This window comes from Frieseomelitta varia, unplaced genomic scaffold (genome assembly GCF_011392965.1).
Source record: "Frieseomelitta varia isolate USP_RPSP 00005682 unplaced genomic scaffold, Fvar_1.2 scaffold_997, whole genome shotgun sequence".
In the NCBI taxonomy this organism is placed as follows: Eukaryota; Metazoa; Arthropoda; class Insecta; order Hymenoptera; family Apidae; genus Frieseomelitta; species Frieseomelitta varia.
Window position 1 is genome coordinate 32,875 of NW_025110808.1, and position 16,788 is coordinate 49,662.

General features: G+C 31.8%; 3 protein-coding genes across 6 annotated transcripts in view; all 3 read left to right on the top strand.

Annotated features, from left to right (window-relative positions):
* The first annotated feature begins 1,231 nt into the window (after window positions 1–1,231).
* LOC122538427 lies at window positions 1,232–8,008 on the top strand. Of its 2 annotated transcripts, none has more exons than XM_043672491.1 (9): window positions 1,232–1,414; window positions 3,049–3,615; window positions 3,704–3,955; window positions 4,566–5,365; window positions 5,972–6,142; window positions 6,229–6,469; window positions 6,564–6,690; window positions 7,060–7,241; window positions 7,338–8,008. In XM_043672491.1, the coding sequence occupies exons 1-9, from the start codon at window positions 1,346–1,348 to the stop codon at window positions 7,581–7,583; spliced, it is 2,655 nt and encodes an 884-aa protein (XP_043528426.1). In that variant the 5' UTR covers window positions 1,232–1,345; the 3' UTR covers window positions 7,584–8,008. The 2 variants fall into 2 exon arrangements, with proteins under 2 accessions (XP_043528426.1, XP_043528427.1); XM_043672492.1 differs by having other exon boundaries at window positions 1,300–1,727; window positions 4,566–5,364; window positions 5,962–6,142.
* A 329-nt stretch (window positions 8,009–8,337) lies between these two features.
* On the top strand, window positions 8,338–11,103 carry LOC122538430. The gene is made up of 2 exons (XM_043672498.1): window positions 8,338–8,991; window positions 9,983–11,103. Exons 1-2 carry the CDS (start codon window positions 8,866–8,868, stop codon window positions 10,841–10,843), a joined length of 987 nt encoding a protein of 328 aa, XP_043528433.1. The 5' UTR covers window positions 8,338–8,865; the 3' UTR covers window positions 10,844–11,103.
* Window positions 11,104–12,526: 1,423 nt separating this feature from the next.
* The window catches only part of LOC122538420 (43 kDa receptor-associated protein of the synapse homolog), a 28,973-nt gene continuing 24,711 nt past the window's right edge, over window positions 12,527–16,788 (top strand). The window contains exons 1-2 of one of the 3 annotated variants that reach the window (XM_043672469.1): window positions 12,527–12,681; window positions 14,056–14,159. The gene's annotated coding sequence lies outside the window, so the exon portion shown is untranslated. Of the gene's footprint in view, window positions 12,682–13,759; window positions 13,879–14,055; window positions 14,160–16,788 lie in introns of those variants that run through there. The other 2 variants (XM_043672471.1, XM_043672470.1) reach the window with 2 other exon arrangements.

A 16,788-nucleotide genomic window follows, 5' to 3' on the forward strand; every position in this document is an offset into this window, starting at 1 on the left:
TTTTTTTGTGATCTCTGCGAAATATATATATCTAAGTCTTTGTACTAAATATTTTGTAACTTCTGTATACATTTTCAGAATCGTTAAAAATTTTACTAATACAATCGCGATAGTCCTAATGAAATTTCCAAATGTTTCATATAATATATTTATAAAAAAATGTTTCATATAATATATTTATAAAAAAATGATGACAAGTGTGCGAAAGAATTGAAATACATTTAGTCACGTTTTTTTAAAAACGTTTGTGTAAATTTTATAAAGTGTGAAATGGACGTAGAATTTGAGAGAAGTGTTCATTAGAAATGAATATAGAACATAAGTATATTGTAATTTAAATTTAGCGGAATATTTCATGAGAGATGTTTACTAGAAATGAATGTAGAACATAGGTATGATGTAGTTTAAATTTAGCAGAATTTAATCTCAGTCTAACAAGAACTAGAACATTAATAATGAAATGAAACAAAAGTATCACCTGATGGATTTCCGCAAGGTGTCGAATTATTTATGAACAATAGTGTAATATCATATTTCGTTTTATCGAATATTATTCGCTATTACACAGTTATTGTTAATACTATTACACAATTATTGTTAAAATACCGTAAACTTCGAACATGAAAAAAAATTTGCCGGTTTTGAAAGTGCAACTGTCCCAATTGCCATCGTCTATCACGATTTTATAGTCTCTTCTTCTTAATATGTCCTGTATTTTTATTCTTAGAACTTTCTTTTATTTTATTTTACATGATCAGTCACCGATGACACGACACGGCGTTTTATATGTTAATCAAAATAATTTCGACCATATGATACCGCAAACTTTTCCTTTTCGTATCTTTAGCGTTCCCACTACCACTTCTCGGTGCCCTCATTTCTCGTTTCCAGTTTACCTCGCGTTCGCTTCCAATCAGCGTCCGTACATGCGCGTCGGGAGAACGGAATTCCATACTCACGTGACGTCTGTGAGAAATTCTTTCGAATTTCGGGACAAGAGTAAATGCAACATGTATCAACATGTATCTCAACGTGACAGGTTAAGTGATGTGCCAACTAACGAAATATCTTTCTTTTCTCGTTTTTCATTTCTCTACACTTCTCTCGGTGACAACTTTGTCTTCTCCGATTAGAATTCGTGCACGATTCGTAGCAATTGGATAAATTCCGACCAACGTGTCTACGTAACATAATATGCAAATTGTGTTGGAGCAAAACGACAGTTGCGCATGCGCGTCGGCTACTGCAAACCAGACTGAAGCGTGATCAGTCGGCGGATCGACCAACTTGTTCGACGCGTGTCGATCTCTCGACGTTTGCGATCGATCGTCGCGGTTCTTGTTTCATGAGGAAAGATCGTACTCAAGGAGAAGGAACCTCCGTGCAGGAAACGAATCGGACGAAAATAGAAAAGGTGAACACCGACGCGTGATAATCTTTAAATAGTTGGGCAAAGTTGTGCGGTTATTGGTCGACGAGTGACGAAAACAAGCGATGTTACCTCTCGTGGACGTGCTCCAGCAAACAATAGTTGTGTGGTAGAACTCTGTACGAACTTGTTGATATAAATGAAGTTCGTGCAATAGAAGCCTACTGAGACTCTCTCCACTAAAGATTTTTCGTTCGTACAACAGGTCTGCAGGTTTAAATACATGGATACAAAATAAATGGAATTCTCGTTTCACGTTTCTGCAAGTGTTTTTAACAGATAGTCATCTTTATCAAATGTACGCGAAATTCTGCATAATCATTCGTTTTAACGTATAATACGTTTATTTTGAAAGTGGCTTAAGTCCATTTATATTCATCAGAGACGTTATTTTCTAAACAATGTTTATCATGCTAATTGGTAAATTATACACCTTTAAAAACACAAAAACATTATCTTAATTTAAAGATAAATGGACTTGGGTCACTTCCAAAATAAACGGCTCAAATGTTTCTTTTCCATGTCAGCTGTAAACAACTTTTATTTTCATGCAACTGACGTAGAATCAAAACGAATGGACTGTCCAGTCAATTGCGGAATGGTCGATAAATCGTGCGTCAATAAATGCGTACGCAGTCTTAGTTTATCTATTAGTTATGTAGATAGCAGTAATTCTGTGAAAAATAAATTCCTAAATGATAAACGACAGTAAAAACGCGAAGCTGAATTCCATGACCCCTTTCCGTGATTCCTTTATTCAATTTTTTAATGTTTATTATCTGGCATTGTCAACATAGACGGTAGACTCATCAATGTAGACAAGTGTAATTTATTACTTGATTTTTCGTTGTTCTGCAACTTTACAATTGTACTTTAAACTTTCGATACTAACTTAAATATTAATTTAATATACACACAATATACTGTTATCGTACATTTACTCATTTTGATTGTTGCTACATTGAGATTCACTTCTGTAGTATTACATTTGTTTGTATAAATGTTATATTACGTGGCTAAATTTACGTGGCTAATACGAAACCCTTTTTTCAGAAAATAGTAAATTTCTAAACATTTGTAAAGTAATTAGTAAGATAATAAAATAAAAAGAGAATTGATACAGTTTCCTAAAATTCAGCGGGCTTTTGAAAGATTAATTTTATTATATTTATATAGTTTATTTTATTTTTTATTTTATTATATTATACAACAATGATACGCGTAACGTCATACGTATATGTATATGTATATATTGTTTTCAGAAAAGAATGGTAATTTGGTTAAACATTAATATTTATGCAAGACAATGATCCAAAACACGCTAACAATAAGTAAGGAATTCTCGGTTCACATAAATGTGAAAATTTTATTTTTTCAATATGTATAAAACTTGCTTTTTGTTTCTTCTTCCTTGGCTTCTAATGTAAATCATGACCATATCTTAATTTTATTAAATTCCGGTGATTTATAGACATCAGTGCACATGAATGTCACACGTAAAACAATTCTATAATTCTGTAGTTCTGTATCAAAATTTATTTCTTCTTTTTTATATAATAATAAGTTTTTTATATAACTAAGTACACGATTATAATATACACCGTATAATTTGTTCGCAGATAAAAGACAGGTTGGCAATGAAAATTAAACAAGGATCATCGAATATTAGTACAATGTCTGTACCTCGAAACCAAAATACCATGTCGCATTCGTCGAACAACATCGAAGATGTGATCGGGAAGATCGACAACCTTCGACTTGCGCATAATCAGTCGAATGAAATACGCCGTCTCGACGTGCATCGGACAAAACTTAAAGAACGTGGTGTCACCGGCTGTCAAACGTCAAAGAACACCAACACCTACGACCGTGAGCACAAGCATAATAAGGAAAATAATCAAGATGATCTCATTGAACGAGGGCCGATTAAATCGCAATTTTGTCCATTGTCACGCAGTCAACCTTACTGCACGAGAGCGGAGCAGCCACGGTTTCTCGAAGAAGCAAACGAAATATTCTCAATCGATTACGATAAAACCGCGGAACAAATCCTACGTGACAAAGAATGTAGCGAAAAATTGAACGCTTGTCTCGATCAGTTGCAAAATCTGGAGAGGACGAATTACAATTACAGCGATAACGATCGAGATCAAAGTGTGTCGCAAGTTTGCGGTTCAAGGAAGGATGTACGTACGTTTGTTTCTTCGTTTCTCGAGCACGAATTGAATAGAAGTTTCTATCGATATGTATTTGAAAAAAATACTTCAATTTCAGCTTCCTTCGACACCATCCACGATCGTTGATGACATTTTAAGCGACGAGTTTTTATTATTGGAGAACGTGATATGCGGAGCTTTTCAAGCGGCCCAACCGGTGATGAGGGAAAACTTTGATTTCTCTTTGGTCGTTTCCAATTCCGGGAGCCGTGAATCGAGTCGCGCTCACTCGCCGGTTTTTCCTAATTCTATACAGTCTCCGGGAAGAACGCAACAAAATTCAAATCACAGCCCAGCCAGCTCTCCTCAAGTAATCAATATATGTACATATAAAGCTAGGTATCCATTTATTGCATATTCACGTCTCGTACCATTGTTGTGCATTATTTAGTTAAAACAACATGGTACAATGATTTGTGATTTTTGCCTATATCATCATTATGTCTGTATCAAAACAGAGCATACGATTTATCCATACGCGAGAAAGAGGATTTTATTCTTTCCTGCAACTCTGCAATAAACAATGGAATAATAAAATACTCTTCGGCTCAACTGACTATTACTACTATCAGAATATACGGGCTTAGGCTAGATAATATAAAATCCATTACGACATTAGACGCAAGATACAAACAATAAAAGTAAAAATATAAAAAATTATAACAACTCAGTTATAGTGTTTTTTACACTAGGTAAATTAACATAATTGGGAAATTTATTCTTAACTCTTAAAAGGTGTCGTAAGAATGACTATAAAAATTTGTATTTTATTATAAAAATTTAAGATATTTAATGTATTTTTTTAAAAATAATAACAGGGATGATATGATATGTGGGTGTGCAATAAATGAAAACCCAACTACTATTCCTCATGCGAATTTGGCGTTGCGATATATAATTGATTCGTTGTAAATTCTCAGATCACCGTCGCATCGACGTTCAGGCCGACGCAAATTTTCTCCTACTCTTCCAGTTCGCCTTCCTCTTCGAGTCAATCGTACAGTGACACATCGAGCCCGAACAGTTCTTTCTCGCATCGAACAACAGCCAGTTCTCGAATCGACGGACAATTCGAACAAGATTTCGAAAATTTTCAATTGTGGAGAAACGATCATGAAACTGTTTCCAATACTGTACTAGATGATATCGGCAACAACGAATTATGGTCGAACGTGATCGATGAACTAGTGAATAATTTGAATAAAGAGAAAGATAAAGGGGAGGGAACGTATTCGCAGGATATCTCGAGAGCAGAAAATGCGAATATTATTACTTTCGAAACCAACAACTTGCAGCAAGTTCGATATCGCGATAGTCTCTCCGACAACATTACCATAGTTACAGAATCTTTGCCTTGGTCTAGTGTATCGTATTCTACAGTGTCGCGGACTAACATTCCTCAGAAAGGTATCCAGAGGATCGATACAAATCCAACACAAACTAACTCTGTAAACGGTCCTTTACTTTCGAGCTATTCATCAAAGAATGATACTACAGTTGAACGTTCGACAGAAACCAGTGCGAACGATAATATTCATCATGAGCGTGATTTCTCCGTATTGTTTCATTCGTTTGATGACTCTTCGCCAACTGTGAATACAATCTCTAGCAGTTTTCACTTTGACGATTATAAAATAAAAAATTTGTCGCTGAGTCCTGAGAATGACTTTCAAATACCAGAAACAGTTAGTTCGTTTAAAGCTTGCTCTCAGCAACATTGGTGAGTCTCATTAAAGATTTATTTGAGCCGTTCATAAACTAAAGTGATCAACTCTATTTTTTTAATTATTCTAAATCTTTGGATCAAAATACTCAACTTTTAATACTCAAAATAAATTTTCTTAATAATTAATCTTCACACCACTAATACTTGTTGACCGTGAAATAACGAATAATTTATTTTAGAAGCCAATGCGATTATAGATAGATGAAAGCTATACCTATAATATTACATTCAATGTTTGTATTTGAAATGATAAAAGCTATACCTATAATATTACATTCAATGTTTGTATTTGAAATGATATTCACACAATTTAGTTTATTTGAGTTTAAATTTCAAGGAAAGAATTTTAAAAAAGAATGTATTAGATATAGAGATTAATTCGGTGCCTTTGAATTGAATTTGAAAATAATTACAACACCAAATAACCCGAAAAAAAATTAATAAATAAATAGCAAATCGAATTAATTTCTACATCTAATATATTGTTTTATCAATTTCTCTCGTTTTCGTTTCATAGAGTTAATAATGCAACAACAGATTATTATTAATTTTCTTTTTAATTTACATTTTCTTATTAATTCACTTTTTACGTGATTTTAGTAATTCTGATCGGGGTACCATACCATTTTGGCCATCGTTAAATTTGCCATCAGTAAAGGCAAGCGAGAAGTTGAAAGAGAAATTGGATCCAAAAGAAGTGAAGAAGGCTATGATTAGTCTGCTTAAACGACCGGTAGAAGAACTGGCCAAGCAAGACAAGGATGGAGACACGTAAGAGAAATCTTCATTCACGAATCAATCTATCTTGTACCGTTTAATCATTAGTTTAATCATTAATCATTTTCTTTTCCCAACAGAAAATTGATGTGTCTCGTTGGCAATCCGAACGAACTTGTTCAAAAAATGGCCTACTTGGTGCCACTGGTAGAACGTATGAGCACAATCACGGGAGCTCTAACGATTACGAATGATCGTGGCTTTGACGCGCTTTACCTAACTGCTTTGAATTGTCCAGAATTTCCATTTGTCGCAGGTTATTTAGCCGCAGCTATGTTACAGAAAGGAATCGACATTAGTCAACGATTATATCATACGCGGGTATGCCTTTCTCTTCTTTTCTGAAATATTTTATTAATATTCTTCTACGGTTTCTTCATTTATTAAAATTATTATCAAATCGTTTTCAAATCAGGGTGATACGCTGATACATTCAATCGCGGCACAGGGAGATTCTCATAAAGAAACTTTGGGTGAACTGCTGGCTTTGAAAACTATTCAAGAAAATCAATTGTTTGACCTATCGAAACGTAACTACGATGGTTAGTATGGACTATTTCTTATTAGACAGGCCAAACTCAAACAGATACAATAATAAATGCGAAAAGAAAGAATGAAAGAATTATTATAGAATAATAATAAATTGTACAGAAATATATATACTATTATAACGTAAATTGTACGAATAAGAAAAAAACAGAAATATCATTAATATGTGTCAAGTATTAAAATTTCATTTATTTTAAATGTACTTATCATATATCAATTGTACAATTTGGATTACATTCTTGTGCTATATTAAACTGGATTGTATCTTTGCGTAGATTTCCATTTAAAATGTAAGAAAAGAAACATCATTTAAATGTGCTATTTTCTATTTAAATGTAAAAGAATCTTATGTTTACATATAGGTAGAACAGCGCTTCACGTAGCGATCGAATCACACGTACCATTTACGAAAGGAACCACGTCATTGGAAACGGTAAAACTGCTATTGAAATACGGAGCAGATCCTACAATCAAAGAAACGAAATGTGGTAACAATGCATTGCACATGGCAGTTTCCTTGGACTGCGATCCTATTCTCGTAAAGGTATCGTTTTTATTTATTGGCAACTGTTCCTTTTTCTCGTCGTCTTTAATTATGTCGACTTATGCATGCAAATATGTATAAATACACGTCCAATAGCTACTACTGGATACTTGGACTTCCGATTTGGTGAACGCCGTCAATTACAATCACGATACAGCGTTGCACGTGGCAACAGCCAAGTCGACCAACGTCACTTTAAAAAGGCAGAAAGAAGTATGCTGGCTGTTAATTCAAGCCGGGTGCCATAAGAATTTACTGAATCAACAAGGAAAAACGCCGTTAGCCCTTGCTTCCGTAGACAGGAAAGAAGCGATCAGAGAGATTTTGCATAAGAGATCATAAGGACAAAGACAAAGCATCGCGACAGGATCCAGTAAATGAACACCAATCCTCTTTGTAAGGTCCAGACTTGTTTAATTTTTACAGACTTTCATTCTTCAATGGCATGATTGTCTTTTCAATAGTATCGTCATTACGAACTTGGTAACTTTGAATTTTTAAGATTAGAACTAAGATAAAAAGATCAGAACGATTGTTCGTTCATTAATATTCATTATTATCTCCCACCTAATGCGTGAACATTTAACTGGTAAATTCTTAGAAATTTATTATCTCTATAGTATTTCTCGTTGAAGAGATGTAATTATAAAAACAAGTTTATCACAAGACTATTAAACGCACCTCAAAATACAAATTATAGATGTCAAGAAACAAAATTTACTTTGTGAAACGTTATGAACAAAAGGAGTGTAGTACTGTACAAATGATGGGAAAGAAAATGGTTTTTGTGAGAAATCTGAGGGTTTCTACAAAAACTATTATGTGAATTTTAATGTGAAGACAGTGTGTCAACTTTTCACTCTATTTGAATATTACTTTATATTTTTCTTCTTTGTAAAATCTTCCAAGAGAAGGAAAAAATCAAAAGAAATTAGTTTGTACGAATTAAATTGTACAAATATCATTATGCGTGCTTTACGCATCCAAGGTACAAATGTACAATTAAGATGTAATTGTTGCTCTTTTCATTAAGAAAATTTCATAATCATGTAAATCATACAAATTGATTATAAAAACAGCGTAATGAAAATATCAAAAATATAATATTTCTAATACAGAGATAGTGAATACGTTAAAATTTGAACTGCCGACGGATTCACTTTCATTGTATCCTTTTCCGGTACAAAATTGAACAATCGAGCACCATATATTTCGAACAAATTGATTCACGCGTGTAACCCTATCGTAAGTTTACTGGATGGAATACGTTGCCACCGAATCACCCACATGTCATTCAATATGAAAGCGGCATGAAACAAGTGTCCATCTTAATCCTGACGATCAAGCTTTTGCGAGTGTTTATTCGGTGCTCGACCTCTGTAACGACATTGTGTCACTTTTCTCTCCGTTTCTGTCATGTACATAAATTCACTATCGTTAAGTTCATTATCGTCGTTTTCATTTTGTTGCTAAACTCGTGAAGCTTGAGAAAATTAAAAAGGAATTCCGTCGCAGTGAACGATTTATAAAAAGTGGGTTGGAGACAAAAGAGATTTAAGCGACGTTATAAAATCTAGTCTGAGAACGAGATTCACGAAAATAAATCCCAACGAAATAGGAAGAAATGAAGACTATATCGACGGTGATGTGTAGTTGCGCGTTATTGTTGGCAATAGCTGCGAGTGATATTAGCGAACAATGCAAGATTCACGAATTGACAACAGTCGATTGCCATTGCATCGGAAACGAGGTAAATATTTCATTTAGAACAGCGTTTCTGTGTGATCCGCGAAGTCCTAACACGCGCAAGTGAATGTTTGAGAGAAAGCAGGTTTGAGAACATTTTGTTTAGAATAAAATAAGAAGTAACAATCTGATATAATGAATTTCAACAAATAGTTATTTCAAATAATATCTAGCTAAATAAGATAATACATTATTCAATTAATGGATAATATATTTGGCGCAATAAAAAATTACTTTAGAAGGGTCTCTGATAATCAAAAGATTGAGACACATTGATCTAGAAGTCTCTACTTTATGTGTGCGTAAGTACACGTGAAGTCCAGATCTCAATCCGTATAATTTTTAGTATATACCTGTGTATTTGTACTACTTTGTTGCTATATTTGTTTTAAAACTAAAAATATTAAGCGATACACTTTATACAAGAAAGAATCTGTAATGTGTTAACAATACATATCTTCAGCTTCAAATGACGGTAGTATATGCTAATCTCGTTTATATACAGTGCCTTATCAAATAAAATGATAATTTTATTAAATTTTCATTAAGTTATCACAAAAAATCTTTTTTATATATTTAATTTCTAATGCTCAAATTTTTCCTGAATTTTCTTAGATTTTCTATTAGATATGGAATCTATTGAATTTTAAAGGATGTTAAATTTCAAGTAATATTAATCACTGGATCTGATAACAAGTTTTATTTTCTTCTGATCAATAATTTTTAAATAATAACATCCTGTCTTTCTAGTCTTTATATTTCTTTATATCGGCTTTATATCGAATTCTTTAGAACAGTAAATTTATTTTTATTCTGATGTGACATTGTATAATTGCAAAATATGGTACTGTTGAAATAACTTCTGGTAGAAATTGCTCGCGAAAGATTAATCACGCGTACATTTGACTGTCCGTGAAACAGGGACCTCTGGTTCGAACAAATCACGAGTAAATAATTCACAAAGCGTCACCCTGTTAATTTTCATTCGTTTCCAGGAATTTTTCCTGCCGGAAGGTTACAACTATGAAAACGTGACAAGCATACAGATCGCATCCTGCAACATCGCGAATCTTCATTTCTCCAGCTTAACGGAGGCGAGCCAAATTACAGAAATAATCGTGCAAAATATCAGCGACCGTTTGATCTTCGAACTGTTTCTAACATCGAAAAAACTGAAGCAACTCAAACTATCGAGAATCGGACGAATACCTTTAATTACCCGCGACACGTTCGTCAGATTGAACAGCATCGAAACGATTCGAATCGAAGACACGCGAATCGATCATTTCGCTGAACGATTCACCGACATAGCGATTACCAATTTTTCAATGATCAACGTTACTATCGAGCGTATCGATCAGTTGAGCTTCTCAGCAAAGGGCGAGTCTCTGTACATTAAGAACAGTAAATTTCAAAATGTCACTGGCTCGTTGAATTTCGCTTACTTCTCCAGCGTGGAGATTCTTCATTCCAAGTTTCAATTAGAGAAGCCGGGTTACATATTGATCGAAGGTGACGTTGTCTATATGGAGAATTGCGTTTTCTCCAACTCGAGCGCAAATGTGGTTGCAGCGGAGAGTATCTGGATAAATGGTACTTGCGCAGATGGGAAGAGCTCTATGAGACTCTCGTCAAACGTTATTAAAAGCGTGAACAATCGATTGCCGACTGAGATCATTTACACGAAGAATAAAGATGAGTCGGAACGTTTTTTCAATCGGAATAACACAGTGTGTATCGCCGGAAATTGCAAATGTCCGAAAAGCAGCGGTCAAAGTGCGCATTTAATGAATTTCTTCCTTGCATACGCTTTACAATTTTTCGTACCAGTCGTTCTGTTATCGATATTGTTTTAGTTTCGTATTTAGTTTCGAAATGAGACTTCCTCTGTTCTTTTCTTTCCCTTTTTCATTGGAACCTTACAGGAAATTCCGTCGTTTTTCACATGACGTGTGTTTACGCGTATCAACATGATTAATATTATCAATATTCTTAGTAATTTTATTTAATATATATTACACATTTCGAAAAATAAATACAGATGCATGTAAAACTTACAAGATATTTCATTAAGATTTTATGAAATATTTAGGAATTTAGAATGATGATAAATTAGAAATTATATGAATGATTCATAATTTAATATAATCATTTAACATAATACCAAATAGGAATACTGTAATATTTGCGACAGTAGTAATATAAATTAATTAATTAAGATATATCGTAAATGGGAATAGAGAATTATTATATCATACCGTAAATTGGATTCAATGTAACTATAAAATCTCCCTCTAATTTTAAACTTCGTATTGCGTACAAAAAATATTATAAATAACATGCACCGATTTGAGTTCGCGCAATAGTAGCTCGTAAATTAACTGTTAGTAAATCATTAAATAAAGAATCATATCTAAAAGTGCACACTTTTATCTAGTTTGTTAATTTTCGAATATACATAGATTACAAGAATTTAAATATTATTTATGACGCGCGCGCAGATGTTACGCTCTATTGCGTGAAATTTATAAATTTTTATTCGCGCATTTCGTGAGATGAATGTAGTATAGAGGGAGAGCTGAAGGGCTAAGTCGGAAAATGCAAATACAAAAGTTTACAAATTAATCTTTTTAATTAGATTTTTTTGCAAATAAAAATTTAATCGATTTATAGACATTAAAATGCTAGCGTCACGTAGCGGTGAAATGGTGGAACTAATCGCTATTATTATCTTTGTTGCACACTATTGCTTTTCTTTTCTATCATAAGACATATACCTTTCTTTATCGCACTATTATCTCCCTCCTTGTCTGCAATGGCACTGCCATCTATCAGAGCAAAAAAAAATTTAATAAAATATAGTCGATAAGTTAATAACTAGATTCCTTCCTTGTAATTCTGGTCATGCATCTTGTCTGTGGTTCTAGTATATTCCAACGTAATTCCGATAGTCAATGTTCCAACACAGACGAGGTATGTGGAACAAAGCCAATAATAGTTTTTAGTTCCATTTTTTCATTGCTACGTGGCGCTAATATTTCAGTGACAGATTTTATTAAATTTCACTCAGCTCCGATAGATGACAGCACTTTTGCAAACAAGGAGAGAAACAGTGATACGACAAAGACAGATACATGTTCCATGATAAACAAGGAAAGCAATAAGAGTGCGACAAAGTCAGATATATGTGGCATGATAGACAAGGAAAGCAACAGTGTGCAACAAAGATAGTAATAGCGATTAGTTCCATCATTTCACCGCTACGTGGAGCTAGTATTTCAGTGTCCATGGATCAATCTTCATTTGCAAAAAAAAAAACTCATTAAAGGGATTAATTAGTAATCTTTTGTAGTTGCAGCGACTGGCTCTTCAACTTTTTACTTTCACGCTGTTTGAACTTTGAATTGGATATAAGTCTGTTAATATGCATAGTAATTAATAAAACTAAGTTGCCATTAGAGATAGAATTGTACAAAGTTTCATAATAGAAAATACAAAAAGTTGTACGATTACAATTAATTTAATTGTGCTGTGGAGAGATTTATCAAAAATAGATATTTTGAAATTACATCAACTGTTGGAAACAGTGCTAATTAATAATTTAATAAAATGAGGCCGAATTGGAGTTTTGTAAGAAGTTGAATAATACTTGTATACAATGATTGCTGAAAATTTAAAAAAAATTAAAAGACAGGTATCCTGGCTTTTGTTTGTTACAAGAATTAAAGGTCATTAGAACTATTAATCAGTAGCTTCTCATTGAATATAAAAAGATAGAAAATTGCTAGAAATTATTTAGAAATATGTAACACATTTTCAAACATACCTACCAATAGAGGTTATGTGATATTATAGTATTAATATTATCATAGAACTTTAGAATTATGATAAATTAGAGTTTGTGTGAATGATTTATAATTAATATGAATATTGCTAAATGAATATTAGTTATTATAAATTGTGGATAAGATTTATTATAAATAGGTTCATTAAAATATTAAAATATTGACAATGTTAAAAACAGTACTCATTATTTTACATATGTCTGTTTTAAAGATCAACTGAAAAGAAAGGAATTAGAAAACAACTACAAAAAATTACAAATCAATTTTGTTAATTAGATCTTTTTGTAAATGAAAGTTCTTTCTAGCACTTGGGATTTATGCCCAGTCTATGTGCTTTTTTATTTATTACAAACTATAAAATATTACAACGTAACTATTATATAATTTTTTTTATATATGTTACATATGTTTTAACATATTGTTCATGATATGATTGAAATCCTTTATGAAATTTGGTTATATTAAAAATGGTAACAACATTATTATATTTTATTCAGTTGGTTTATTCAATTGTTATTTATGCTAACTTAGATATTACTTGTCTATAATTAATGATTTATAGAAAAGATATATGAATCACAACAAATTTTTGTATATGTATGAAAAATGTTTATTAGTATCATAATTCCTAAATATTTTAGTCATTTACTATAAATGAATGTAATTTACTAAATAAATAAATCTTTTTATGCTCTGGGAAATATCTTTAGAAGAATACAGTTTCCAATATACATATATACATATATATATATAGAGTTAAGAATATTACATACTATATTATATGTATAATATAGTTTATAATATTCTTAATTCTATTAAAACATATTTTACAAAACAAAACAATTTTTCTGAGAATTAGTCAAATCCTATTCGTACACGCTTGTGTCTCCATCTCACTAAATTAGTACGCAACGCGAACCTGTTGCACGATGGTCATTCTATTGTCGAAAATCGTGGTATTAAAACGTATCACTCTGCGTAACGTTTATCAATTGTTATTGTCAATTATTCATCGTTCATAGTTGCGCTAGTGTAATTAACTTCTTGTAATTAACATACATTTTTATTAATAATAATTTATTGAATATTATTACGATATATAACCAAATTATTTTGTTTCTTTAATCCATCAATTTTTGGTTATTATGTTGTTCGTTTTAAAGCGACATTTAACCTTAATCGTTATTATATTTATTTGAAAATTTTGGTTTTCTTTTCTACAGATTGTTGGTTTATTACGAAGAGAACTGCGAAACATTAGAGAGGAATTCAAAGGGACGTCACTATGATTAATTAACAATAAAATCCATTTTTAATGAAGATAGAGGTATTTATGTGTTCGTTTTCTCTTTCTATTGAATAATTGGTAACATTTATTTAGTATTCAATCCATACATGTACATTTTTAACAAATATTCCTTGGGAAGAGTTGCTATCACAGACAAATTTGAATATAATGTGTTTTGCGCATCTTGTGCATATTGCGCAGCTTCATTGGCCTGAGAAGAAAACGCGCCATATTTTATTAGTATGAAATGTATTTGAAGTTTTCTTAAAATTGATATAATTTTTGATATGATATTTCTTTATCTGTCATAAATGAATTGATAATTTTGAGAAAATTATTCGTGTTTTTCTTAAACAAGTACTCCATGGGAGGAAAAAGAAAAATATGAAAAAAAAATATTTTACCTCTTTTCTTTATTTCTTACATTATAACAAAATTTTTCTTTCAAGAAATTTTTGTAACTGCATACAATAAATGATCAATAAAGTCAGTGTTTACTTCGAGTTAATTATTTTTTAAAGTTCTCAGTAATAGTAACTCTTTTTAAATTTAATTGTAACAGTCGTATGCGAACTTGAAATTAGCATGTTCGTCGATTCTTACTTAGATGTGTTAATATTTTTTTATTCTCTTTCTTATACATCTCTTTTCTTTTTTAATGTGCTCAATTTTTATATATGAAGCTAGTAAATTTTTGCAGAAAAACTTGTGAAACTTGAGCAATCATATTATCTGATATACGCCTTAAATTAATTACATCACTGTATATAATATTGTTACGAATTATATAACAAGAATTGATAAGTTACAATAACAGTCTTGCTAGTTAGAAAATTTATTAATTTATTACTATGGATACAAGTATAGGAAATTTTGTTATCATTAGACTGGGGATCTTTAAAAATCGAGTTTTCGTAAAAAAATTTTTTATATAAATAGTACAGAAAGCACCACTATTAGGGGTGTGTGAGAACCCGGAAATATCGGGAACCCGATGGTCTGGACGAGTCTAGAAGAGGTCGGGTTCCCGAAAATTTCGAGAAACTCTACAATGCTGTATAGCAGCCTACAAAATATGTAAATACACAGTTCAATTTCTTCTGCCAGTGAACTTATTGGAAACACGGATTCTAAGAATCGTATGACCTAATGTATACAAACGTGTGACTGCGTGCTTAGTACTTGGATATTATGTACGCTGTTGAGCAGTATCGCTGAGAAATTCGGGAAGTTCAGACGTATATTTCAAAATCTGTCTGAATAAAGATTAAAAATGTTTAAAAAAAATGTGAAGTGATAGTGAGAGTAAAGTTGTGGTAGCAGGAAATAGTGCAGAAGATATCGTGCAAAGGAAGAAGGTAAAGAGAAGCTCTGTTTGGGAACATTTTCAAGAAAAAGATGATACAAAGGCGGAATGCACACATTGTCGACATAAATTTAAAATTAAGTATGCAAATAATACTGGTTTGTTGCGCCATTTGAAGCAAATGCATTCAAACATTAGTATATGTACTAGAAAAGAAACTGTGTCGATATAAAATTTGTCGCATGTACAAAATGATACGCGAAAGATTGTTAAACCAAAAGATATAACAAAAATTTTTATGTATTTTAAAATTCAATGCAAAGGTCCCAAACTAATTTCTATATTTAATAAATATATGTTTTATCAATCTATCATTTCCAGTTGCTTCTTGCAACTCCTTCGTTTTGACAAAAGAGCGAGCATTTGTTTAAAAAAAAAAAAAAAAAAACGTTCGAAAGATTCACGCTTTGCTCAAAGTACGGATAGTTTTGACGGGTCAGTAACTCCAAAAATATTTATGTCGTCCTCAACTATTCTTACTCCCGCGACATGGATATTTTCGGCTAATGTTGGGTAACCCCAGTATCCCACTGTTTTCTCCCTTTTTTCTCTTAATTACAGAGATTCATTGTTGCAAAAGCCACGTTGAAGTTCAAAATTTATTATCAGTCCTTGTAACATTACATTTTATCATCTTTTCGATGATGAATAACGGGAGCCAGTTTTACAATCATTCTTCATTATGGATTGAATGGATCGTACGTAAACAGGTCCAATGAAAATTAGTCTGAATATCTATTTTTGTTTTTGGAGATATAACAAAACCTTGTTAACGTCAGTATGATAGAACCCTTAATATGGCAATAATTCTCACATAAAAGAATAATATGAATACAGGTCTTCCCTCGTCTTTCATACGATAGATTCTATGAAATTAAAATTGAAATATTTCCTAAATTAAAAATAAAACTTTTTTTTACAGAAAATGTCACGTTGCATCGATTAATCCCATTTCATTTGCAATTCCTTTCAATCTTATTTAAATCAAGTAATATCTTTTAATATCGAAACTATAAATAGAAATTTCAAGGATTCGCTTAGTTCAAGAAGTCTTCTTAATTAGATTCAAGAAGCTATTTTATAATTGCTGCTTCTACTACCATGTTTTATGATATAGAATTTCAAGAAATTGAAGTATTTATACTTCATATAATAATATATAGTATACAGTACTATACAGTATAATAATATACAGTACACTACAATATACTATAAGTATAACAATATACATACAGTATAACAATATACTACAATATACTATACAGTATAATAATAGTATAGATATATGATGAATTATCGCTT

Excerpts from the sequence above, each read along its gene's own strand:
- LOC122538427 (XM_043672491.1), top strand. The coding sequence starts at position 1,346 with ATGAGGAAAGATCGTACTCAAGGAGAAGGAACCTCCGTGCAGGAAACG. Across the intron at positions 3,956-4,565 it reads GCCCAGCCAGCTCTCCTCAA|ATCACCGTCGCATCGACGTT; the intron begins GTAATCAATATA and ends GTAAATTCTCAG. Across the intron at positions 6,143-6,228 it reads CAAGACAAGGATGGAGACAC|AAAATTGATGTGTCTCGTTG; the intron begins GTAAGAGAAATC and ends TTTTCCCAACAG.
- LOC122538430 (XM_043672498.1), top strand. The coding sequence starts at position 8,866 with ATGAAGACTATATCGACGGTGATGTGTAGTTGCGCGTTATTGTTGGCA. Across the intron at positions 8,992-9,982 it reads GCCATTGCATCGGAAACGAG|GAATTTTTCCTGCCGGAAGG; the intron begins GTAAATATTTCA and ends ATTCGTTTCCAG.